This window comes from Leucopleurus acutus, assembly GCF_964270905.1.
Source record: "Leucopleurus acutus genome assembly, chromosome: 19".
Lineage (NCBI taxonomy): Eukaryota > Metazoa > Chordata > Mammalia > Artiodactyla > Delphinidae > Leucopleurus > Leucopleurus acutus.
Genome location: NC_139161.1, coordinates 29,124,900 through 29,150,785, shown reverse-complemented (window position 1 = coordinate 29,150,785; position 25,886 = coordinate 29,124,900). Strand labels below are relative to the sequence as shown.

General features: G+C 37.5%; 1 protein-coding gene across 2 annotated transcripts in view; it reads left to right on the top strand.

Moving 5' to 3' along the window:
• DHX40 (DEAH-box helicase 40) overlaps positions 1-25,886 on the top strand; it is a 52,032-nt gene that overhangs the window by 11,845 nt on the left and 14,301 nt on the right. For both annotated transcript variants that reach the window (XM_082860174.1, XM_082860173.1), the window contains exons 8-12: positions 3,469-3,568; positions 5,602-5,688; positions 5,835-6,017; positions 11,019-11,099; positions 12,488-12,645. In XM_082860174.1, coding sequence (XP_082716300.1) covers positions 3,469-3,568; positions 5,602-5,688; positions 5,835-6,017; positions 11,019-11,099; positions 12,488-12,645 — 609 coding nt within the window. The remainder of the gene's footprint in view (positions 1-3,468; positions 3,569-5,601; positions 5,689-5,834; positions 6,018-11,018; positions 11,100-12,487; positions 12,646-25,886) is intronic.

The window sequence follows — 25,886 nt, the reverse complement described above, 5'->3', positions numbered from 1 at the left end:
TTTTGACTTACCCAAAAATGACTTCGGGGGGTGTAGAGTTTGAGCTGAGCAGTGTTGTACCTCTTTTATTCTGTTCCAGAATCATCTTTTTTCCCCCTTTGATTGACAATTTCTGTTTATAGCTTTATGTTCCTTTTATACACATATTCTCTCTCTCTCTCTCTCTCTCTCTCTCTCTCTCTCTCTCTCTCTCTCTCTCTCTCTCTCTCTCTCTCACACACACACACACACACACACACACACACACACACACACTTTCTCTCTCAAACACGTTTCTGCTTTGGGATCAATTTGGAACAAATTCTTTGAGGACGTTTCAGTTGGCCTTAACATATGTCACATACATGTATCTTAGTAGCATTACTCCATTAAGAGCGTTCAGTGGTCTCTCCTCAGTATCCTTATTTCTTGGTAGATTTTGGAAAACCTTTCTGCCTCTTTGCCAATCCCCCCCCCCCACCGTTAATTTATACTCTAGTACCTTATTAGGTGCATGGAGGTAATCAGGAGAATTGCTACATCTTAATGAAAATATTCAGTTTCCCTTTTTCTTTGTGGAAAGTGAGAATGTGCTTTAGGATATATGTATTTAACTTTTTCCCAAACCTTTATAAACAAACATAAAATTGGCATGTGTTTATACTTGTGGAATATGGTGAAAGTATGTGGGTAAAATGTAAATGTGAAACAAACGTGAGTCTTGTCAAAACAGCAGTTTCAGGCCTTTTTTGTTTGTTTGTTTTTGCGGTACCCGGGCCTCTCACTGTTGTGGCCTCTCCTGTTGCGGTGCACAGGCTCTGGACGCTCAGGCTCAGCGGCCATGGCTCACGGGCCCAGCCGCTCAGCAGCATGTGGGATCTTCCCGGACCAGGGCATGAACCCGTGTCCCCTGCATCAGCAGGTGGACTCTCAACCACTGCACCACCAGGGAAGCCCCAGGACTTTTTAATTGACTGTAGTGGACAAAATGATAAACTGAAATTTTGCTTGAACTGAAGACTAAAATTAGGTACTTTTAAACATGGGTTAATTGAAAAACAGAGTTACTCATAAATATGCTCAGACTGGACATTTCTAATTTATGTAAAATTTTAGGGTAATGTGGAATTTCAAAGGTAGAAGGATCTCAATTTATTATTTATATCATGCATTTTTAAATTGATCAATTCATTGAACTTTACTGAGCACTTTCTATGGTCCAGCCATTGTAGGTACTGGGCATATGTACCTACAATGACAATGTACATACCTGTGTAACTACCACCACAAACAATAAAAGAAAGTCCTTATTCTTACAGAGCTACATTGTAGTAGAATAGACAATAAATAATAAATAAATGTGTAAACATATAACTTAAACTGCAAAGTAGTATATGATTCCTTTGAACCGTCTGAGCTACCTAAATCTAAGAAACACCTAAAAAATAATTTTTATCACTTATGTGTAAGCTGCCTTTCTAGCACGTTTTTTTTTTTTTTTTTGGCGGTACGCAGGCCTCTCACTGTTGTGGCCTCTCCCATTGTGGAGCACAGGCTCCGGACGCGCAGGCTCAGCGGCCATGGCTCACGGGCTCAGCTGCTCCGCGGCATGTGGGATCTTCCCAGACCGGGGCATGAACCTGTGTCCCCTGCATCGGCAGGCGGACTCTCAACCACTGCGCCACCAGGGAAGCCCTCTAGCACTTTTTTACTTGTGAAATTAATTTCAGAATGATTTTTAGAAAAATAGCAGCAATACTTGACTTGGTTTTAAACTTGCCTGTCTATATGTAAATCCTGGGCAAGCTGCTTGACCTCTCTGGGCTTTAGTGTTCTCATCTATAAAATGAGATAGTTGGCCTAGTAACATAATTTTAAAACTGTGATTGTCTGTGCCACTCCTTTTCCCCTTCATAATAGTTCAACTTTGGTCTGTTTTATATATTGCGGATACATGGATCTTTTTAAAATTTTCTTTGGAAACAGATTTTGTACTTTATTTAAAAACAGGTTTGGTTAAGATTTTCTTGGCTGCTGAAAAGAAAACAACTTGAGGTTGTTCAGGTAGAAAGAGTGAATTTTCTGAACAAATTTCCAAATATCTCGTGGAAATTGCAGCCAGGCATTTAAAATTTTTCTCTTTTTAAAGGATATATATGTACTTACTGTTCTAATGTATAACATAAAATAGTAAACACATATAAAATAAAAAGTTTAAAAGGATGTTATGAGAAATATAAATAGACATGCTAATGATTTCTTTTCATACCCCAATCGATTGACTTGTATACTCCCTGGAATTATTACTCCTAATTTTTGGATGTCATTGAAATAGATGATCTACCCAAATCCCTTGCTTGACCTCTCTAGCTTAAGTGATCTTTTCCTTCATCCCACCATGGCCACCCCTTCAAAAATTTAACGTTGTAGACTTTGTCATTATCTTCATTTCTGATCTCAGTTTTAAACCTCTTTCTGATGATTACTTCCTGTCTCTGCCAGCTCACTCTTCTGTTCCTAATTCAACAATTTTCAGATTGCATTGAGATTTGTCTTATCACTTATCTCCTTTTGCCTATGCCGTAATCATTTCCTTGCAAACATTAACTCTCTTGTCCTGTTCTCTGCTTAACCTGGCAGGAGGGCAAGTCTGGTCAAATCCACCTTTCTGCTTATTTTACACTCAGGCCTGAGAATTGCCAGCAACCCAGAAATACTCTCTTGTGAACTCTCATGGATGATTCATTTTTTATTCTCTTTAAACTAGCTTTCCTGCATATACACTAGTCACTTCCCTATGGTTCACAAGTTAATTCTTTCTCTTTGCAAGAAACTGGCTTAATCAAATTGAGCATCTCTTGGACCTTATTCCAAATTCACAGGAGAATGAGACTGGCCCACTTGAAGGGAGATGTTTATCTTTGGTGCCACAAACTATGGCCAGAGGAGCAAGGTATCATACTATAAGCATCGCTGCTGAGGCCCACCCTTCAGAATGTGTGGATAGTGGAAATAAGGGTGGTGTTACTTGTTTAGAGTTGGAGTGATGAATTGGGCAAACACCTGAAGAGGTAAAAACTGCCTTAGCTAATCAGTCTTTAAAGCATAGAGAGGTTCTTAATCTGTTGTCCGTGGATAGACTTCAGAGTCCTAAACACCCTGTTATTTGAAAATTTTTTTGTGTATGTACATATGTGACTTTTAATGGAGACAAGGCCCACAGTTTTTAAATAGTCTCTAAGGGAGCTATGACCTGTATAAAGGACTCTGCTGTAGGGTTTATTTTAGCAATGATCATCTGTGATGCCATGGATCTAGAGATCTTAATAGTGAAAGATGAGGAAAAATAGTTTTTGCTATTATATTTTGAATTCAAGATAATTAAAGAGTGAAGAAAATAACTTTTAATGAAAAGAAATGAGTTTTTCAAAACTTCAGTTTGACAAATGCATGTTGTAAATTAGTATTTTCTCTTTACATATATTTTAGATCAACAGAGAAGAATATTTTTGCCACCTCCACCTGGAATTAGAAAATGCGTCATATCCACCAATATTTCTGCAACATCTTTGACAATAGATGGAATCAGGTATAACTTTAAAATTCCTTTTAAAGCCGAGGAAGCCATTTAGCTAATCATAAAGCATTAAGTTTGTGTCTCTGTGCCCTCCACTAATTCCCTTCTCACTTTTTTAACCTGTAATCACCTATCATATTTTGTAATTATTGATTGCTCTGAATAGGAAATGGAGTAGGAGGTGCACATAGTATTTCTGTTCACACTTTTTTTTTTTTTTTTTTTTTTTTTTTTTTTTTTTTGCGGTACGCGGGCCTCTCACTGTTGTGGCCTCTCCCGTTGCGGAGCACAGGCTCCGGACGTGCAGGCTCAGCGGCCATGGCTCATGGGCCCAGCCGCTCCGCGGCATGTGGGATCTTCCCGGACCAGGGCACGAACCCGTGTCCCCTGCATCAGCAGGCGGACTCTCAACTACTGCACCACCAGGGAAGCCTGTTCACACTTTTAAAATACTGGTACTTGGTAACATGTAGCTTTCTCTTCCCAAATTTAAGATTATATGTGATGTTTCATGGGTTTCTTTAAATGGGAAGCCAAACTTGTTTTTTCTATATTACATTACCAGCAGGTACCTAAGATGATCTGATATTCCCTTCTTACCTGTCAGCTCCACTTCACATAGTAAGCTTTGTATATCCAAGTGTTTATCTGGAGGTAATGTTGCTTGCTTTTCACCCTTTTGTGAAATGGACTTTTATTTTTCAATGTAATCAGTGATGCCATCAAATTTTGGAGTAAATTTTGTAGTGAAACACTTATCAGTCTAAGTCTAGACTGATAGCTAATGTGAAGTTCTTTCAGACTGTTGAACCACATTCCTTCTGGATATTTATCTTTTACCCAATATATTTTATGTCCTTAACTGAGTCTGCCTCTGCCACAGGAAGGCTGGACCTGACCCAGAGATCCTATATGTTTCTTTTGGGTAAAATGATCATCCAGATCTAAGAGGAAGTTTAATTTCCTCTGCTTTTCTCTTTGCTTTAAAAATAATGGTTTCATTAAGGGCTTAGGTAAGCAGCTGTCTTGAGTAAATTAAGCTCTGCCATTTTCTGTTTCCAGCAAAGGCAAAAGTCATTAAATAGCATGTTTCAGAATGTTCCCTAAGTGAATGATAGACTTAATACTGTTCCTAACTTAGTTTTTTACCTGACTTATTCTCCGTTTAGTTGGCTTAAAGTGGCATAGTTAAAGGCTAACTGGAATTAGGTTCTGAACCTGTTAGAATGGTTTAGAGCTGATTTTCAAGTTTATTTTTTTAATGGGAGAACATAAAATTAACATTGAAAAGTGAATAATTAAGTAGTATTTATTACATACATAATGTTGTGCAACTACCACCTTTATCTAGTTCTAAAACATTTCATCACCCCCAAATAAACACCTGTACACTTTAAGGGGTTGCTCCCCATTTGCGCCTCCACCCCAGCCCCTGGCGACCACCCCTTTCTGTTTCTATGGATATCCTATTCTAGATAGCTCATATAAATGGAATCATACAATATGTTACCTTTTGTGCCTGGTTTCTTCCACTCAGCATGTTTTTTGAGGTTCATCCATGTTGTAGCATGTATCAGTACTTCATTCCTTTCTGTGGCTGAATAATATTCTGTTGTATGTGTATACCATAATTTGTTCATCCTTTCGTCCCTTAATGGTTAATGGACATTTAGGCTGTTTCTACCTTTTGGCTCTTATAGTCCTCCTACAGTGCTACTATGAACATATGGCTACAAGTATTTGTTGAGTACTTGTTTTCAGTTCTTTTGAAAATTCCAGCCTAGGAATGGAACTTCTGGGTCATATGGTAATTCTATGTTTAATGTTTTGAGGACCCTCCAAACCATTTTCCACATTGGCTGAACCATTTTACGTTTCCAGTAGCAGTGTATGGGGTTTCCAATTTCTTGACTTTCAAGTTTTACACTTAACTTAAAAGTTGTTACGTAGTTGTTCGTTTGGTAGAAAAGGAGTACCCAAAGTGGTTAAAAATTACAAGTCTTTCCTTATTTTATAGAAACTTACCTTTTTTTCATTGTACTTAGATATGTGGTAGACGGTGGCTTCGTGAAGCAGTTAAATCACAATCCCAGACTAGGATTGGACATCCTAGAGGTGGTTCCGATTTCAAAGTAAGTCTCTGTGTTAAGCCTTTTTGTTCAAAGAACAGTTGATTAGATAATTTCTGATTGGTTTGGGGAAGGAAGTGAATTACTTAGAAAAATCACAGAACATTTTGGGGACTTTGTTTTTTGTTTGTTTGTTTTTTCTTCTAAAGGAGTGAGGCCTTACAGCGAAGTGGCCGAGCTGGCAGGACTTCCTCAGGAAAATGCTTTCGCATCTATAGTAAAGATTTTTGGAACCAGTGTATGCCTGACCATGTGATCCCTGAGATTAAGAGAACTAGTTTGACATCTGTAGTTCTGACCTTAAAGTGCCTTGCCATACACGACGTAATAAGGTATGTAGACAACTTGAAAAAAAGAAAAATTTGTTAGGGAGTAAGGTTATTCCTCAGAAATTTTTTTGAAGTATTTGACTCGTATGTCCCTACGTTTCAAGGTTCAGCTAAACCCAAATACAGGGCTTCTTTGCATTGCTTTACTGGGATTTGATCCCTTGCTCATATTCTAACCTTGGCTTAATGGAGTTTTCATGCTGATGTTTATTTGGATAATTTAATGACCACTGTTTATCTGTAATGAAAGGTGTACAGTGACCCTAATGCCACTCAGAAAGTGTTGTTTTTTTTTTTTTTTTTTGGTAGCATCTTTTGTACGGCCAGCATGGTACCAAGTACGATGAGAGACAGAATAATACTCTTTAGTAGGTTTTTGCTTTCACTAAGCTTAAATTATAATGGGGAAACGAGATTCGACACGAAGCAAAAAATAGAACAACTGTTAAATTAGTTAAATGTTAAAGAATATAATTAGTATAGGACAGAATATTGTAGGGGCTTGAAATTTCATGTTATGAAATTTATGGTAGAAGAAATAATGAAAGAAAGTATTATCTTGGTTTTAATTTTGGTCTTAATTGGAAATGTTAAAGTGTGAGGAATGTTGAGAGAAGGTGACCATGCATTCTTTAAATGCATAATAAGAAAGGAAGTAATTACTAGGTGCATCCAAATATGTATTGTATACTCTTAGAAAGCCATCTAAGATTTTTTTATAGTTATTATCATAAGACTAGAGGTTTTCTTCTTTTTTTAAAATTTATTTATTTTGGCTGCGCCGGGTCTTTGTTGCGGCATGTTTAGTTGCGGCACGTGGGATATTTTTTTAGTTGCAGCATGTGGGATTCTTAGTTGCAGCATGTGGACTCTTAGTTGCGGCATGCATGCAGGAACTAGTTCCCTAGCCAGGGATTGAACCCGGGCCCCCTGCATTGGGAGTGTGGCGTCTTACCTACTGGACCACCAGGGAAATCCCGAGACTAGAGATTTTCTAGATGAGAATATAAATCCTAGAAAGAGGAAAGCAAATATGTAAAATTCTAACTGATATCATAAATAATACTAATGAGAAAGAAAAGCCATTTAAAGAAATCTAAATGGCCAAACAGATGAACCCATATTTAAAAATATTATTTATAAAGGCTAACAGCAGCATATAATCAAGAATAAATATATATTAGAAAAATAGGGACAATATTTACTCAATATCATCTGCACTGAGGTTTTTTTTTTTGCGGTACACGGGCCTCTCACTGTTGTGGCCTCTCCCGTTGCGGAGCACAGGCTCCGGACGCGCAGGCTTAGCGGCCATGGCTCACGGGCCTAGCCGCTCCACGGCATGTGGGATCTTCCCGGACTGGGGCACGAACCCATGTCCCCTGCATCGGCAGGTGGATTCTCAACCACTGCGCCACCAGGGAAGCCCTGCATGAGTTATTTTTTCATCTTAAGTTTTAAGACTTAGAATGTAATGAAAGTTCTTAAAATGCTAGAGACCAGAAAAAAAAAAAAAAGACTTCTCTCCCCCACCCCCCCTTTTTTTCTCCCAGTTTTATTGAGATATAATTGATATACAGCACTGTATAAGTTTAAGGAGTACAGCATAATGACTTACATACATCATGAAATGATTACCACAAGAAGTGTAATGAACATCATCTCATACAGATAAAATACTAAAGAAATAGGAAAAAATTTTTTACCTCATGATGAGAATTCTTAGGATTTACTCTCGTAACAGCTTTTGTATATAACATACAGCAGTGATAATTATATTTATCATGTTGTGTCTCCCTGCTCTTTTTAAGATGTGTGCAGAATATGGGCAGGTACAACCAGAATTTGGAATAGGTGGTATAGTATTCATAGGTGACAGAAAGAAAATGGAACTTTTCAGTTATTATTTTGCCTCCCCCTTTCTCCTCCGTTAGGAATGATTTTAAAACTGAAAAGATAAGAACAAGTCTAGATAAGAAGGAATTAATGACCAATATCGATTAGGAAATAATGAGAGAAAACCTAATGACCATAAATGAGTTTGTATTGTGGCTTTAGACATTATTTCCATGGTACCAGAAGAACTTGCAGATATAATGTCAGAGATATCGTGGGGCGTCTCTGAGAAATTATGCAGAACAGGTTACCAGAAAATTGTGAGAAACTCAAAAATCAATTTTCCATTTAAGAAGAGGGCAGGTTATAGAAACAACTGCCCAGTAAGCTTGACATGATTCTTAGCAAATTCTAGCATAGATTATTGGAAAATGGTTTAAGAGAATATAATATATTTTTTAAAATATTTATTTATTTATTTGGCTGTGTTGGGTCTTTGTTGCAGCAAGTGGGATCTTTCCTTGTAGTGTGTGGGCTTCTCTCTAGTCGTGGAGCGGGCTCTAGAGCGTGTGAGCTCTGTAGTTTGCAGCATGCGGGCTCTAGTTGAGGTGCGCGAGCTCAGTAGTTGTGGTGCACAGGCTTAGTTGCCCCGCGGCATGTGGGATCTTAGTTCCCCGAGCAGGGATCGAACCGTGTCCCTTGCATTGGAAGGCGGATTCTCTACCACTGGACCACCAGGGAAGTCCCTAAGAGAATACAATGTTGATTTGTAATCATCAATGTGACTCAAAATGGTTCACAAAGAATATGTTATCATAAACCATTTTCTTTTCAGTTTGAAGGCAGGACCATCCACTTAATGGATGCACCACAAGGATTTATTGATTGATAACCTAATGTCTCTTGTTTTCAACACAATATTTAACAAGATTACATTGACGTATTTGTGAATAAGATGTGACAGTACTGCTGAATTAGGGTATATTTGCCAAATAGCCGAATCCAGAAAGTACTGATTAATTGCTCACCAAGCCTTGATGAAGGTTTTACTGGTAGTATGCTGAATTTCACTCTTTCCTGCTAAGCAGTTTTAATGAAAATATTAAATAAAGATATTGAAGTCATGATTACCAGATTTTTGGAAAATATCTTCATTTCTAATGGGTAGATGATTAAAACCAAGATTTAGAACCGTCTCAATAGGCCAGAACCTTGGGCAAAAATCAACAAGGTAAAAGTCTGAAGGGGTACACCTTAAATGTTACATTTTGGTTGCACATTAAAGAAATTCAGTGCGGAAAAGATCTGAAATTATTAGATCACCACAAACTTAATATGAGCTTGCAATTATTATTATGTTTAAAGAACAATTTAAAAAATTCCACTGGCATAAACTTTGGTTATATTAATAAACCACAGTGTCCAGGTGATTGGGAATTATAGCATTCCTGTTCTGTGTTGGTCACTGTACATTTGGAGTTCAATTTTGCATGTCATCGAGTTTTATCAGGAGTTTGACGAACTAGATTGTTTCTAAAAAATGCTAAATATGGTTGGTGGGTCTCTTAGAAACCAAATAATACAAGGAGAGTTTGACAGAATTGGTAATTGGTATAATCAAGGGAGAGAAATAATTGTAGTTTTTACAAATCTAAAATGGCTCTTATCTAGAAGAGGAAGCTGACTAGTCTGGTATTGCTCTAGGATAGGGGACGTAAAATATGGTCTAGGCTCACTGACTGTTTTTGTAAATAAAATTTTATTGGAACACAGCCACGCCCATTCATTAATGTATGGCTGCTTTTGCTTCAGCAGCAGAGTTGAGTAATTGTGACAGTGACCATATGGCCTGTAAAACCTAAAATATTTACTATCTGGCCTTCTTTAGAAAGTGCTTGCCAACTCTTGCTCTAGCAGATACCAGGACTTGTTGGTACAAGTTGTAGGAAAGCTGACGGTAGAACAGTCTACCAGATTTTTGTTTATAAATAGAGTTGTCAATCCTCGAATGGACTTTTGTGTAAGGTATTAGACCTTTTGTCCTCTGTTGGACCTTTTTCAAGGTGGGAAATTGGAGTAGATGATTTAACATCTCAAAACTAATGGTGGAAAAAAAAAATCCAGTGCAGAATAATATTAAGTGATTATTGTTCCTGGGGTGGGGGGATATATATTCACACTTGGTTATATGCCACTCTGCTGTCCTTTGTGAATATTATTTTTTTCCATATTTAAAGAAATATTTATTTTCAAGTGTGAAATAGATCCATGTTCTAGAGGCATCTGAATAGTCATACTGTACTTTGTGAATATTGTTAATTGTCTTATGTTTATAAATGATATTATGGTATGTAAGAGAATGTCCTTATTTTCAGGGGATGCACTCTGAAATATTTTGGGGGTAAATTGGCATTACATTTGCAACCTGTTTGCAGGTAGTTCAGGAGAAAATAAGTACATACACATCCATACATACAATAAAGTAAATTGGTTAAATTAATTTAAGATATTTATCATTTCATTAAAAACCATTTTGAGGTACTATTAAATAATTTGTAATTTTTAGCCACTTTCAGTTAATTTTCCTTCACTCTTTTATAAAATTGTAATAAAAATTACAGATTACAGAACAGAGTAGACTTGATATTGGCTATGAAGAATGGGGAAGGGTTAAGATAAGTAGAGAGGAATGGTGAGAGTGTTCCAGCTAAGGGGGAATCAAAAAGAAGGGCTTTTTTTTTTTTTTTTTTTGCGGTACGTGGGCCTCTCACTGTTGTGGCCTCTCCCGTTGTGGAGCACTGGCTTCGGACGTGCAGGCTTAGCGGCCATGGCTCACGGGCCCAGCCGCTCCGCGGCATGTGGGATCTTCCTGGACCGAGGCACGAACCCGCGTCCCCTGCATCAGCAGGCGGACTCTCAACCACTGAGCCACCAGGGAAGCCCAAGAAGGGCTTCTTGAATTAAATAGAAGAGTGTGATTCAGAAAAAAAATTTCCTCCTTTGCTGAATGCTGATCACAATCATAGAATGCTTTGAAAGAAAAAAAAAAGAGAAAAGAAAGACTTGAAAAACAGAAGTAAAACCTTTTAAAGGAATTTTCAAATCTGTGTAAAATCTTGCCATGTTCAAGGAATGGAATCTCATTTTATGTCTCATTTAAACACACAGGTTTCCCTATTTGGATCCACCTAATGAGAGACTTATTTTGGAAGCTCTTAAACAACTCTACCAGTGTGATGCTATTGACAGGTAAAAAACAAACAAAAAACGAAAACAAAACCAACCACAATAGATATTAATCTCTTTTTAAAATAGGGTTCTTTTTTTTTTGTGGTACGCGGGCCTCTCACTGTTGTGGCCTCTCCCGTTGCGGAGCACAGGCTCTGACACGCAGGCTCAGTGGCCATGGCTCACGGGCCTAGCCGCTCCGCGGCATGTGGGATCTTCCTGGACTGGGACACGAACCTGTATCCCCTGCATCGGCAGGCGGACTCTCAACCGCTGCGCTACCAGGGAAGCCCTGGGTTCTTTTTTTAAATTATTTATTTTTTATTTATTTATGTTTGGCTGCATTGGGTCTTTGTTGCTGCGCACAGGCTTTCTCTAGTTGTGGCGAGGTGGGGCTATTGTGGTGCATGGGCCCCTCATTGCGGTGGCTTCTCCTGTTGCAGAGTACGGGCTCTAGACACGTGGGCTTCATTAGTTGTGGCACGCGGGCTCAGTAGTTGTGGCTTGTGGGCTGTAGAGTGAAGGCTCAGTAGTTGTGGCACACAGGCTCAGCTGCTCCGCGGCACGTGGGATCCTCCCAGACCAGGGCTCGAACCTGTGTCCGCTGCACTGGCAGGCGGATTCCCAACCACTGTGCCACCAGGGAAGCCCTAAAATAGGGTTTTTAATACTTTCCTTTATCATTAGTAAGTGATTTGTTTGAATTGAGTGGATTGTTTTCCCTGAAATTAAAAGTTGTCCTCAATCTTTCTTCACCACAGTTCTGAAATTGTACCATAAAACTGTTTTGTTTATTATTGGTATTATTTAACAAGTAATTTCTTTCTTTTTTTTTTTTTTTTTTTTTGGTACTTTTTGACTGCTTTCATCCAATTCTCCCTCCCTTCTCACCCACTTCTGGTAACTACAAATCTGATCTCTTTTTCTATAAGTTTGTATGTTTGTTTGCTTTTGAAGTATAATTGACCTACAACACTATGTTTTTCCCTAACAAGTAATTTCTGAGTACCACTTCAGTGCCAGGCATTATGCTGGGTACATCAAAATGATGAGACCCAGAGTCCTTGTTCTCATGATTGTGTGATAGGAAAAGATGTGGTAATTATCACTGTCTCATTTCTTTAAGGACATTTTCCGTGCTTCTGTAGCATTGTGTGTCTTTTATTATACTACTTTATTCTGCCTCATTGTTTAGTTTTTTGGATATATAGGCCCTTGAGAGCAAGGAATTTATCATCTTTATATTTCTCTTATCAATGAACACAGTGTATCATATTTCTTATCTTGAATTGAATTTCTGGAGGTAATTTAAGGTAATCTAAATTATATCTGACTTATTCTGAATGATAAACATTTCCTTTGTACTCTCCCAAGGTAGAAAGACTTAAAAACTTTTTCTTTCCATTAAGGAGTGGCCATGTGACCAGATTGGGTTTGTCTATGGTAGAATTTCCTCTCCCTCCACATCTGACATGTGCAGTAATAAAGGCTGCTTCTCTGGACTGTGAAGACCTATTACTTCCAATAGCAGCAATGCTGTCTGTGGAAAATGTCTTCATTAGACCTGGTAAGAAGTTTATTGATGAGTTTTCTTTTCTAATTAATAGATTTTATTTTTTAGAGCAGTTTTAGCTTTCTAGAAAAATTGAGGGAAAGTACAAACACAGAGTTTTCCCTATTATTAACATCTTTCATTAGTGTGGTACCTTCATTACAATTAATGAGCCAATATTGATTGATACATTATTATTAACTAAGGGATCACTGTTTGTATTGTGAATTCTGTGGGTTTTGACAAATCTGTAATGACACATACTCACCATCAGAATATTGTACAGAATAGTTTCACTGCCCTAAACGTTTCCCATGTTCCACTTAGTCATTCCTACATCCCTTCCCCCAAACCCTTAGCAACCACTGATCTTTTTACTGTCTTCATAGTTGTGCCTTTTCCAGAATGCCATATAATTGGAATCATACAATATGTAGCCTTTTCAGATTGACTTCCTTAACTTAGCAATGTGCTTTTACGGTTCCTCTATGTCCTTTTTTTTTTTTTTTTTGGAGTATGGTTGCTTTACAACGTTGTGTTAGCTTCCACTGCACAACAAAATGAATCAGCCATACACATACAGATATCCCCTCCATTTTGGACTTCCCTCCCATTTAGGTTACCACAGTGCATTAGGTAGAGTTCCCTGTGCTATACAGTATGTTCCCGTCAGTTGTCTATTTTATACATAGTATTGAAAATGTATATGTGTCAATCCCAGTCTCACAATTCCTCCCACCCCACCCCTTTCCCCTTTGGTATCCATACATTTGTTCTCTACGTCTGTCTCTATTTCTGCTTTGCAAATAAGATCATCTATACCATTTTTCTAGATTCCACATATATGTGTTATTATATGATATTTGCTTTTCTCTTTCTGACTTACTTCACTCTGTATGACACTCTCTAGGTCCATCCACATCTCTACAAATGACCCAGTTTCATTCCCTTTTATGGCTGAGTAATATTCCATTGTATATATGTACCATCCTCCATGTCTTTCTGTGGCATGATAGCTCATTTCTTTTTATTGCTGAATAAAATTCCATCATGTGCAATTTGTTTATCCATTCACATATTGAAGAACATCTTGGTTGCTTTCAAGTCTTGGCAGTTATGGATAAAGCTGCTCTAAACATTAGTGTACATGTTTTTGTGTGAACATCGATTGTCAACTCATTGCCAAACTGTATGATAAGAACATGTTTAGATTTGTGAGAAACTGCCCAACTATCTTCCGAAGTGTCTGCACCATTTTGCATTCCCACCAGCAATGAGCCTGAGATTTCTGTTGCTCCACATCCTCAACAGCTTTCGGTGTTGGCAGTGTTTTGGGTTTTAGCTATTCTCATAGGTGTGTAGTGGTATTTCATTGTTGTTTTAATTTGCAGATCCCTGATAACATATGATGTTAACTGTCTTTTCATATGCTCATTTGCCATTTGTGTATCTCCTTTGGTGAGGTGTCTGTTCCAGCCTTTTTTAATCAGATTATTTGTTTTCTTATTGTTGAGTTTTAAGAGTTCATTGTATGTTTTGGATAACAGTTCTTTATCAGAAATGTCTTTTGCAAATATTTTTTCCCAGTCTGTGACTTGTTTTCTCATTCTCTTGACATTGTCTTTCACAGAGCAAAAGTTTTTAATTTTAATGAAGTCCAGCTTATCAATTATTTCTTTGATGGGTCATGCCTTTGTGTTATATCTGAAAAGTCATCACCATACCCAAGTTCATCTAGATTTTCTCCTATGTCATCTTGTAGGAGTTGATGTCCTTTTGTTCCAGCCCCATTTATTCAAGACTCCTTTCTCCACTGTAATTCCTTTGCTCCTTTGTCAGAGTTAATTTGGTTGAATTTGTGTGGGTCTGTTTCTGCGCCTTGTATTCTGTTCCATTGATCTGTTTTCCTATTCTTCTGTCTATACCACACTTTCTTGATTATTGAAGCTTTATAATAACTCTTGAACCTGGATAGAATCATTTATCCAGCTTTTCTCTTTCCCTTCAGTATTGTTTTGACTATTCTGGGTCTTTTCCCTTTCTATATAAACTTTAAAACCAGTTTGTTGATATCCACAAAATAACTTTCTGAGACTTTAATTGAGATTATATATTTTTTAATAAGATTTTTTAAATATTTATTTTACTCATTATTTTTTTGGCTGCGTTAGGTCTTCGTTGCTATGCACGGGCTTTCTCTAGTTGTGGCGAGCGGGGGCTACTCTCTGTTGCGGTGCGTGGGCTTCTCATTGCGGTGGCTTCTCTTGTTGTGGAGCACGGGCTCTAGGCACGTGGGCTTCAGTAGTTTTGGCACGAGGGCTCAGTAGTTGTGGCTCACAGGCTCTAGAGCGCAGGCTCAGAGTTGTGGCACACAGGCTTAGTTGTTCTGCGGCATGTGGTGTCTTCCTGGACCAGGGCTCGAACCCGTGTCCCCTGCATTGGCAGGCAGATTCTTAACCACTGCGCCACCAGGGAAGCCCCTAATTGAGATTATATTGACTTTATAGATCAAATGGGAAAGAAGTGACATCTTGACAGTATTGTCTTCCTATCCATGTACAAGGAATATCTGTTTATTTAGATCCCCAGTAATTCACTGAACATTTTTTTGATTACCATATAACTAGCCCTACGAAACATGAAACTGAAGATAAACAATTTTTTTCATTTTGTTATTCTTTAACTTAGTTTTTTGAAATAGGGAGTATATAACGTTCCTGGCTGAAAGTTAATTTCCTTTCACTGGTAAAGGAAGATAGTATGGTGAACCTTTGCCCTGTTATAATACATTAGTAATATATTAACCTTTTTTTTTTTCTACAATCAAAAAAAAATGGTAGGTCAGCCCTTGTACACTTAGAGAATTGTTTTGAAGTTTCCATGTCTTTAGCCTTCTGCTTCTTTCCTTTCTTAGTGTGTCAGTACAGGATACAACTTGGTTCATCACACGTGAGCTTTGCTTTCTTCTAGTGCGTGGGGGGGAGGGTTGGGGGGGTGGTTCACAATTTTTTTTTTCCAAAGAGCTTCTGAGTAGATAGTATATCTTACCTGCAACCAAGACTAACAATAGTGTGCTATCTCACTGGCCAAATCCCTTTATGACTGTGAGTGTTGGGTCCAGATTGGTTTATTATTGTGATGGTTATAATGGAGGATACGTTTCTCTATAAAAATACTCTGTAGTTTAATTAGTGTGCTACCTATCCCAAATAGATTGCAGTGTAGTTTTTAAGTGTCAGAATTTTGATTCTAGTAGTACCCTAATTGCAGGGTTTTTTTTTTTTCCTAATATAATACTATATGCAGTAAATAAGGTTGGCTGGCTTTCATTAGGTAGTATCAAAGCTAAAAATACTATTTAAAAAAACTATTACAGAGTATTGAAATGGGGGTCAAGAGCTCAGGATTCTAACCTGACTCACTGCTACCTAATTATCTGACTGTTGGCCTAGTTTTTCTGGACTTCATTTGTAAAACCAGGGAACTGGATTAAGGTGATCCAACTCTAACAGTCTTGTAATGCCAGAAAAAAGGAAACGTTTTTCCTTGTTGGAATATTGAAATAGATGAAACTAGTTTGGTGTTACATTTTTTTGTGTGTGTGGAGGTGGGGTATAACATTTTATTGTAATACAATTTCAAACTTACAGAAATGTTGAAAGAGTAGTAAAAGAATTTTTTTTAAACTTTCATCTAGTTTCAGCAGTTTTTAACATTCTCCTGCATTTGCTTTATAATTCTCTCTGTGCATGTATACATATACGTATTTATTTATTTTTTATTTTTTGGCTGCGTTGCTGTGTGTGGGCTTTCTCTAGTTGTGGTGAGCGGGGGCTACTCTTTGTTGAGGTGCGTGGGCTTCTCATTGCTGTGGCTCCTCTTGTTGTGGAGCACGGGCTTTGGCGTGTGGGCTACAGTAGTTGCAGCATGCAGGCTCAGTAGTTGCGGCACATGCACCCTAGAGCACACGGGCTTCAGTAATTGTGGCCCGCGGGCTCTAGAGTGCAGGCTCAGTAGTTGTGGCTCATGGGCCTAGCTGCTCCGAGGCATGTGGGATCTTCCTGGACCAGGGATTGAACCCACGTCCCCCTCACTGGCAAGGAGACTCTTAACCACTGCACCACCAGGGAAGTCCCTACATATATGTATTTATAAATATGCACTTTATTTCTTTTTCTGAATCACTTGAGAGTAAATTGGAAACATTGTGCTCCCTTACCACAAAACATTTACATGTACGTTTACCAAGAACATGGGCAATCTCTTACTTAACCATAGTACATTTATCAAAATTAGGAAAGTTAACTGATACAATGCTGTTATCTAGTCCAGAGTCCATATTCAAATTGTCCATTGTCCCTAGAATATACAAAAGTAGTTTCAGAATTGTTAAGCTATACCACTGTGAAAGGCAGTCCTGTATAAGTAGAGTTCAGTATTTGCTTATAGTTGAGTTTTGTTTTTTTTTTGAGGCAAAATTTACATGTAGTGAAGAGTATAAATCCTAAGTGTATAATTCAGTGAATTTTGTGAAATATATTTACCAATGTACCCTACACTCCTGTCAAGATATAGAACAGTTTTATCACTCCAGAAAATTCTCTCAGTGCCCGTTCTCAGATTCCATCCTACCTCCCCTCAGCAAGCCACTTTTCTGACTTTTTTCAGGTTAGTTTTGCCCCTTCTGAAACTTCACATAAATAGAATTATACAGTACGTGCTTTTTTGTGTTTGGCTTCTTTTGGTCAACATATTGTGTGTGAGATTCATCCATGTTCTTGTATGTATCAGTGCTTTGTTCTTTTTATTGTTGAGTAGTATCCTGTTGTATACTACAATTAGTTTATCCATTATCCTATTGATGGACATTTGAATTGTTTCTTGTTTGACGCCATTTATAAATACAGCTATTTTGAAAATTCTTGTGCAAGTCTTTTGTAGATATATATTTTTATTTTTCTGAGACAAATACCTAGGAGAAAAATAGCTGCATTACTGAGTTTAACTCTAAGAAATTGCCAAATCTTTTCCCACAGTGTCTCTACCATTTAAAAATCACATCAACAGTGTTTGAGAGTGCAACTTGCACTACGTGTCCTCCTCAACATTTGGTGTTGCCAGTCACTTTCATTTTATATATTCTGTTATATATTAGTGATACCTCTTTGTGGTTTTAATTTGCATTTTCCTGATGACTAATAATTTTGAGCACTTTTTTGTGTGATTATTGATCATTTATCTGTCTTTGTGAAGTATCTATTATAGTCTTTTGACCATGTTTTAAATTTAAAAAAATATATATATATTGAATCTGGTAGTTCTTTATTCTAGGTACAAGTTATTTGTTAGGTATGAGTTGTGCATATTTTCTTCCCAGCCTGTGGCTTTTCTGTTTGCTTTTTTCACAGTGTCTTTTGATGAGAGAGGTTTTGAATTTTGAAGAAGTCTTACAATATCAATTTTTGTGTGTGTGTGGTTATTGCTTTCTGCATGGTAAGAAATGTTTTCCTGCCCCAAGATAGTAAAAATATGCTTCTCTCTTGTATCTCTATTGATACTTCGATCTAGAAGCTTTACAGTTTCTAGCCGTTAAGTTTAGGACAGTAATCCATCTGAAATTAAGCTTTGTATATGGTGTGAGGTAGGGGTCTAGATTACTTTTTTTCCTGTGAATATCCACTTGTTCCAGGACATTTGTTGAAAAGATTTACTTTCCTGCATTGAGTTGCTTTGGCACCTTTGTTAAAAATCTGTGAAAAGTAGGGGGACTTCCCTGGTGGTCCAGTGGTTAAGACTCCATATTTCCACTGCAGGGGGCACGGGTTCTATCCCTGGCCGGGGAACTAAGATCCCACATGCTGCGCAGTGTGGCGCGGCCAAAAAAAGAAGTTAAAAAAAAAAAACTTTATTAAAAAAAAGTCTGCAGAAAGTATATGTGTAATAGTCTATTTCTGGACTTTATTTTATTCCATAGATCTATTTGTCTATCCTTATGTCAGTGCCAACTTTGTATTGATTACATAGCTTATGATAAATTTTGAAATCAGCTAGAAAAAGAAGCAGAATATTTATATTTTCAGTATTGTTTTGATTATTCTATATTCTTTATATTTCCATATAAATTTTAAAATCAGCATATTAGTTTCTTAAAAATAAGCCTGCTAAGAATTTAGATAGAGATTGTATTGAAAACTTTGCTGGCTTTTTGCCATTTCTTAACATATCCTTGTTCTATTGTTGTCATATATATTATATTTACATACATTATAAACCCCACAATACAGTATTGTAATTTTTCCCTTAAACCTTCATATGTCTTTGAAAGAAGTTAAGAGAAGAAGAGAAAAATTAAGTCTTTTCCATAGCTAGAAGTAAAAGTCCAGGTGTTAGTTTTTAAACTCTTATTTAGAACCCTCTATCTGTGGGTGGACTGCTGACTCAGTTTTTTAGCCTTTCAGGTTGTTCAGGTCTTAAGTTTTGATTATGTGGTTTTTTGTTTGTTTTTTTTTTATTAAGTCCTTGAGGTGGTTTTTGGTATCTTGAAGGCCTTTATTTGGGATCTACACTTTAGCAATTCCAGGAAAAGGGAGACTTTCCTTTGCTAGCCTAATACTTGGCCTTAGAGATCTAGGGACATAGGTCATTCTAATTCTTTAGAATATTGAGATAATAGCCAATAGGAATACGTCTTGTATTCTGTGCTTTGATTTGATGGGAAATTTTTGAGTAAGTCTTGCCTTTTTGAAGCGCGTGATATCAGTGATGTTAATGGATATGAAGCATGAATTACCCTGAAAGCCCTCAGGTAACACATAGATTTATCAGTGTTTCTAAATTCCATGCAATGAAAACATAACTGTAAAGCAATGGCCTTGTCTATTGTCTTGTCAGATTTAAGATTAAGTTTATTTTCCTTAGATACTGACCTAGGCCCTCTTTTTAAAAAGTAGGTAATACATGTGTTGCTATTGTCAAATATATTACATTTCTATGTTATAGGCCCAACAATACAATTTTATAGATAATGTTTCATGCAATTTCTTTTAAATACATAAGGGAATAGAAGAAATAATCAATAATAATATAATCATACTCTTTAAAAAAATTTACCTACATTTTAACTTTTACCAGTGCTCTTTTTTAGTGTCATTCAGATTACCATCTTGTGTCACTTCCTTCAGCCTGAATAACTTCTTTTATTATTAATTGTAAGGCAGGTATGCTAGCAATGAATTCTTTCAGGTTTTGTTTTCCAGGAATGCCTTTATTTTGCCTTCATTTTGAAAGATAGTTTTGCTGGATATAGGATTCTTAGTTAATGGTGGTTTTCTTTCAGCATTATATTATCCCACAGTCCTTTGGCCTCCATCATTTCTATTGAAATTCGACTTTTAATTTTATTGAAGTTCTTTTGTTCACAACAAGTAAATTTTCTCTTGCTCCCTTCAATATTTTGGCTATTATATGTCTGTGGATCACTTTGCTTTTATCCTACTTGGAGTTCCTTAAGCTTCTTGAATGTGTAGATAAATGTTTTCCATCAAATTTTGGAATTTCTCAGCCATTATTTTCTCAAAAAATTTTCTGCCCCTTTCTCTCTCCTCTTCTTCTGGCACTCCCGTTATGCATATGTTGGTGTGCTTAATGATGTCCCGTATTTCTCTGAGACTCTTTGGATTGCCTGATCTCTCTTGATCTATATTTTGCTGATTCTTTCTCCTGTGAGTCCAAATCTACTGTCGAGCTCCACTTAGTGAAGTTTTCGTTTTGTTTATTGTACATTTCCATTTCAGCAGTCAGCCACTGATTGGTTGGAGGTTGTTCCTAACCCCCTTAAGCCACTGGTGTTTGCACCCTTTACTGTTGGATTTATGTTGTGTGGCTTGAAGACTATTTTCACAGTTCAGGGAGTTTATGAGTTTGTCCTGTGTTCAGCCAAAGACAGAGGCTCAGATGTTCCCTCTCCTTTTGCTTCTTGGGCATCTGCACAGTCTTCCAGAGCATCAGGACAAACTATGGTTTTTGCAGTTTTCTCTGATATTTCTGTTAAATGTTTGGCTGGTTTCATTTATTACAAACCCATAGGTAACATCATACTCAGTGGTGAAAAGCTAAAACCTTTTCTCTAAAGCAGGAACAAAACAAGGATGTGCACTCTAGCCACATCTGTTCAACATAGTATTGGAAGTCTGAGCCACAGCAGTCAGACAAGAAAAAGAAATAAAAGGCATCCAAATTGGAAGGGAAGAAGTAAAACTGTCACTGTTTGCAGATGACATGATACTGTACATAGAAAACCCTAAAGTCTGCATCAAAAAATTATTAGACTTAATAGATGAATTCAGTAAAGTTGCAGGATACAAAATTAGTATTCAGAAATCTGTTGATTTTCTATACACTAAGTGAACTATCAGAAATAGAAAGCAAGAAACTAATTTATTTTAAATTACATCAGAAAGAATAAAATACCTAGGAATAAACTTAACCAAAGAAGTGAAAGACCTATACTGTGAAGATTATAAATCATTGATGAAGGAAATTGAAGATGGTACAAAGAAATGGAATGTTATCTCATGTTCCTGGGTTGGAAGACTTAATATTGTTAAAATGTCCACACTACTCAAAGCAATCTGTGGATTTAATGCAATCCCTTTCAAAATACCCGTGACATTTTTCACAGAACTAGGACAAATAATCCTAAAATTCGTATGGAACCACAAAAGACCCTGAATTGCCAAAGCAATCTTGAGAAAAAAGCTTTGTTAAGCTGGAGGTGTCATACTCCTTGACTTCAGACTGTACTACAAAGCTACAGTAATCAAAGCAGCATGATACTGGCTCAGAAACAGACATATAGATCAACAGAACAGAATAGAGAGCCCAAAAATAAACCCATGCACTTATGGTCCATTAATCTACGACAAAGGAGTCAAGAATATACAATGGAGAAAAGACAGTCTCTTCAATAAATGGTGTTGGGAAAACTAGACAGCTATATACATGTAGAATGTATGAAAAAGAATGTATAAAAGAATGAAATTAGAACGTTTTCTCACTCCATGTATAAAAATAAACCCTAAATGGATTAAAGACCTGAAGCCATCAAACTCATAGAATAGAACATAGGCAGAACATTCTTTGACATAAATCATAGCAATATTTTTTTGGATCTGTCTTCTAAGGCAAAAGAAACAAAAGCAAAAATAAACAAGTGGGACCTAATTCAACTTAAAAGCTTTTATGCAGCAAAGGAAATGATTGACAAAACGAAAAGACAACCTACTGAATGGGAGAAAATATTTGCAAGTGATATGACTGAGAAGGGGTTAATATCCAAAATATATAAATAGTGCTTGCAACTAAATATCAAAAAAACAAACAGCCTGATTGAAAAATGGGCGGGGAATTCCTTGATTGTCCAATGATTTAGACTCCATGCTTTTGCTGTCGAGGGCTTGGGTTCAGTCCCTGGTTGGGGAACTACAATATCCCACAAGCCCTGCAGCAAAAAAAGGGGTGCAGAAGACCTGAATAGACATTATTCCAAAGAAGATATACAGATGGCCCAACAGGTACGTGAAAAAATGCTCAACGTTGCTAATTATCAGAGAAATACAAATCAGAACCACAATGAGATATCACCTTGACACCTGTCAGAATGACTATCATCAAAAAGTCTACACATAATAAATGTGGCGAGGATGTGGAGGAAAGGGAACCCTAGTATACTGTTGGTGGGAATGTAAATTGGTGCATGCAGTGTGGAAAACAGAATGGAGTTTCCTCAAAAAAAACTAAAAATAGAACTACCTTATCATCCAGCAATTCCACTTCTGGGTATACATTTGAAGCAAATGAAAACACTAATTTGAAAAGGTAACATGTATCCCAGTTATAGCATTGTAGCAGCATTATTTACAATAGCCAAGATATGGAAGCAACCTAAGTGTTCATCAACAGATGAATGGTTAAAGAAGATATGGTGTATATATATATACATATACACACACACACACACACACACACACACACACACACACACACACACACACAATGGGATATATCTTAGCTGTAAAAAAGAATGAAATTCTGCCATTTGCAACAATGTGGATGAAATAAGTCAGACAGAGAAAGACAAATACTCTGTTATCACTTATATGTAGAACCTAAAAAATAAATGAATTTACATAACAAAACAGAAACAGACTCACAGATATAGAAAACAAACTAGTGGTTACCAGTGGGAAGAGAGAAGGGGGGATGGATAATATCGTGGTGTGGGATTAACAGATGCAAACTATTATGTATAAAATAAATGAGCAACAAGGATATATTTTACAGCACAGGGAAATATAGCCATTATTTTGTAATAACTTATTTTTTTAAATAAATTTATTTATTTATTTTTGGCTGTGTTGGGTCTTCGCTGCCGCACGCAGGCCCTCCCCAGCTGCAGCAAGTGGGGGCTACTCTTCGTTCGGTGCACGGGCCTCTCACCGCAGCGGCCTCTCCTGTTGCAGAGCACGGCCTCCAGGCACACATGCTTCAGTAGTTGTGGCTTGCAGGCTCCAGAGCGCAGGCTCAGCAGCTGTGGCACACGGGCCCAGTTGCTCCGTGGCATGCGGGATCCTCCAGGACCAGGGCTCGAACCTGCGTCCCCTGCACTGTCAGGTGGATTCCCAACCACTGAGCCACCAGGGAAGTCCCTGTAATAACTTTAAATGGAGTATAATCTATAAAAATATTGAATCACTCTGTTGTACACCTGCAACTATTATAATATTGTAAGTCAACCATGCTTCAATAAAAATAGTTTGGCTGCTCTACTTCAATTTTTGCTGGTCTGCCTCTATTGATATTACGCCAAGCTGTCATTCTCCATGGATTGGTAGCTGATTGATCTGTTTTTGACAGTGCCCTGGGGCATAAATTGCTCCATAGTCTGATCCAAATAAAGTTAGGCACCTTGGCAAGAGCATTCCTTGGTATCATCCAGGTCTGATTCCTTGAGGCAACAATTGCTACCTGTTTCTTATTCATACTTAAAGAGACACTCTTGCTATATGTACATATATGACCTAGGCTTAATTTTTTTTTTTTAATTTATTTTTGGCTGCTTTGGTTCTTTGTTCCTGTGCACAGCTTTCTTTAGTTGCGGCGAGTGGGGGCTACTCTTTGTTGCGGTGTGCAGGCTTCTCATTGCGGTGGCTTCTCTTGTTGCAGAGCACAGGCTCTAGGCGTGCGGACTTCAGTAGTTGTGGCACGCGGGCTCTAGAGCACAGGCTCAGTAGTTGTGGCACATGGGCTTAGTTGCTCCGCGGCATGTGGGATCTTCCCGGACCAGGGCTTGAACCCGTGTCCCCTGCATTGGCAGGCAGATTCTTAACCACTGCGCCACCAGGGAAGCCCCTAGGCTTAATTTTTAAACCTGGATTGATGAAGCAGGCTTCAGCTGTTACAAAATGCAGCTTCACTTTTTGAGCATGTGACTTGCTGAGATCTTGCTACACCCTAAAATATGTATTCATTGTCCAACTGCTTTTAAGTGCATTTATAGTCTTTATAGGTTAAGCATTTCTTTCTGGCTTGCGTCTTAGTCATTGTAGATCACCTAATTTAGTTTATTATATACTTATTGGTAAAACTGGCTAGTATTTTCAGATCTAACATTGAATAAAGATTTTAAACATCAAAATGATGATTTTGCTCTAGTAAACTGTGTACACAGCGTCTGCTAGTATAGATATTGCTTTAGAAGTCAGACAATGGAGTGAGGGCTCTTAAATGTTTTTAAGGTAGTAAACAGCATCACCTTAAAATGGAACAAATTTAAAATAACATTGTGTTGGTTTTTAAGTTTTTAATTATTTTAACTGTGACATTTTTAGAAATAAATCATACTTTATGTGTATGTGTCACTTACAGCCTTACTCCCCTGCTTCAGCTCTGAGGATTGTTGTTATTAAAACCCTTTCTGTGTAATAGTTTTATTTTCTGATTGGTTGTTATATAGAAAAGTATTAACTTATCTTCCCAAAGAGAGAAGTTCAGCTGATAGAGCCTTGTGTTGCTGCTTCAGCTTCTCATTTAGTTTTTGCCTCAGTAGCATTATTTGCATGAGTTAAAACTGATAATAGAATTTCAATCTGGGGAAAGATAATAAACTAAAGAAAATGACAAGTCTGCTGGGAAAGTAATTAAAGATGGATAGTCAAACTACTGTTTAGTCAGAGTATAAACTTGCTGAGATTGTAGGAACTGTGTGATATGGTTTTTTACTTTCCTATAGAAATCCTGAATTTACTATGGGACTTCTGCCAGTTTTAATTTTAATTAATTAGGTTATTTTTAAGAGAAGAGATAGGGAAAAGGAACAAAAATATGTTCTGTATTTTCTCTTGACTTTGAGAGTAACAGGGGGAGAGAGAGAGACAGAGAGAAGGTAGTAGCAATGTGGGAAGGACAGCCAGAAAAGCAGTGTGCTCTCTACATTTTTTAAAGTGTGAGCAGGTAGCCACTCTTTAAACAACAGAGATCCAACACTAACCATGCAGAGTTAATCTTTACAAAATATAAACTGAGTTTAGAATTGTAATCCACTAAAATTTATTGTAGTTATTATGACATTTTATTAAGAGATGGTAAGCCATTTGTGTAAATTGTTGTAGTAGGTATTACAGCTAAATTGAACATTTCTAGGGTCAGCTGGAGGCAGAGAAGAGAAGAACTGAACCATAATAGGAAGCTTCTCTGAGGCTTCATAGCCCAGAGGTCGGAGGAGGCTGGGACTTTACATTTGTATAGCAGGGATACCACAGTTCAAGGATGCAGCAGCCCCTGGCTGATAGGTAGGCTTGTCTCTTAGTGTTGGAGCCAAGACAGAGTTGATGCTTGAGTCTAGTGCATAGTACCTTCTGGGCAGTGGTGTTTGGGTGCATGAAATTAGATGTTTTGGCTTAAAAATCAATATCCATGACTGGTTCAAGAGATAGTCATTATATCTTCACCTTGGCAGGGCCATTTGTATGGCCATATTTGCTCTCCTTTTGTCTCTAGCTGCTTCCTTCAGTTGTTACCCAGGTCACATAGGTGGAAGCCACTTAACGCCTGGGATAGAAGACTTTATATCATCGTGAGTGTTTCATTTAATCAGATTGCTTTCTTCCTAATACCAGGAACTGATGCTTTGCACATTCACGTTGTAGTCTGTCTAAGTGCTGCTGCCTGGAATGGGGCAGCATGGTGCCTCTGCCAAA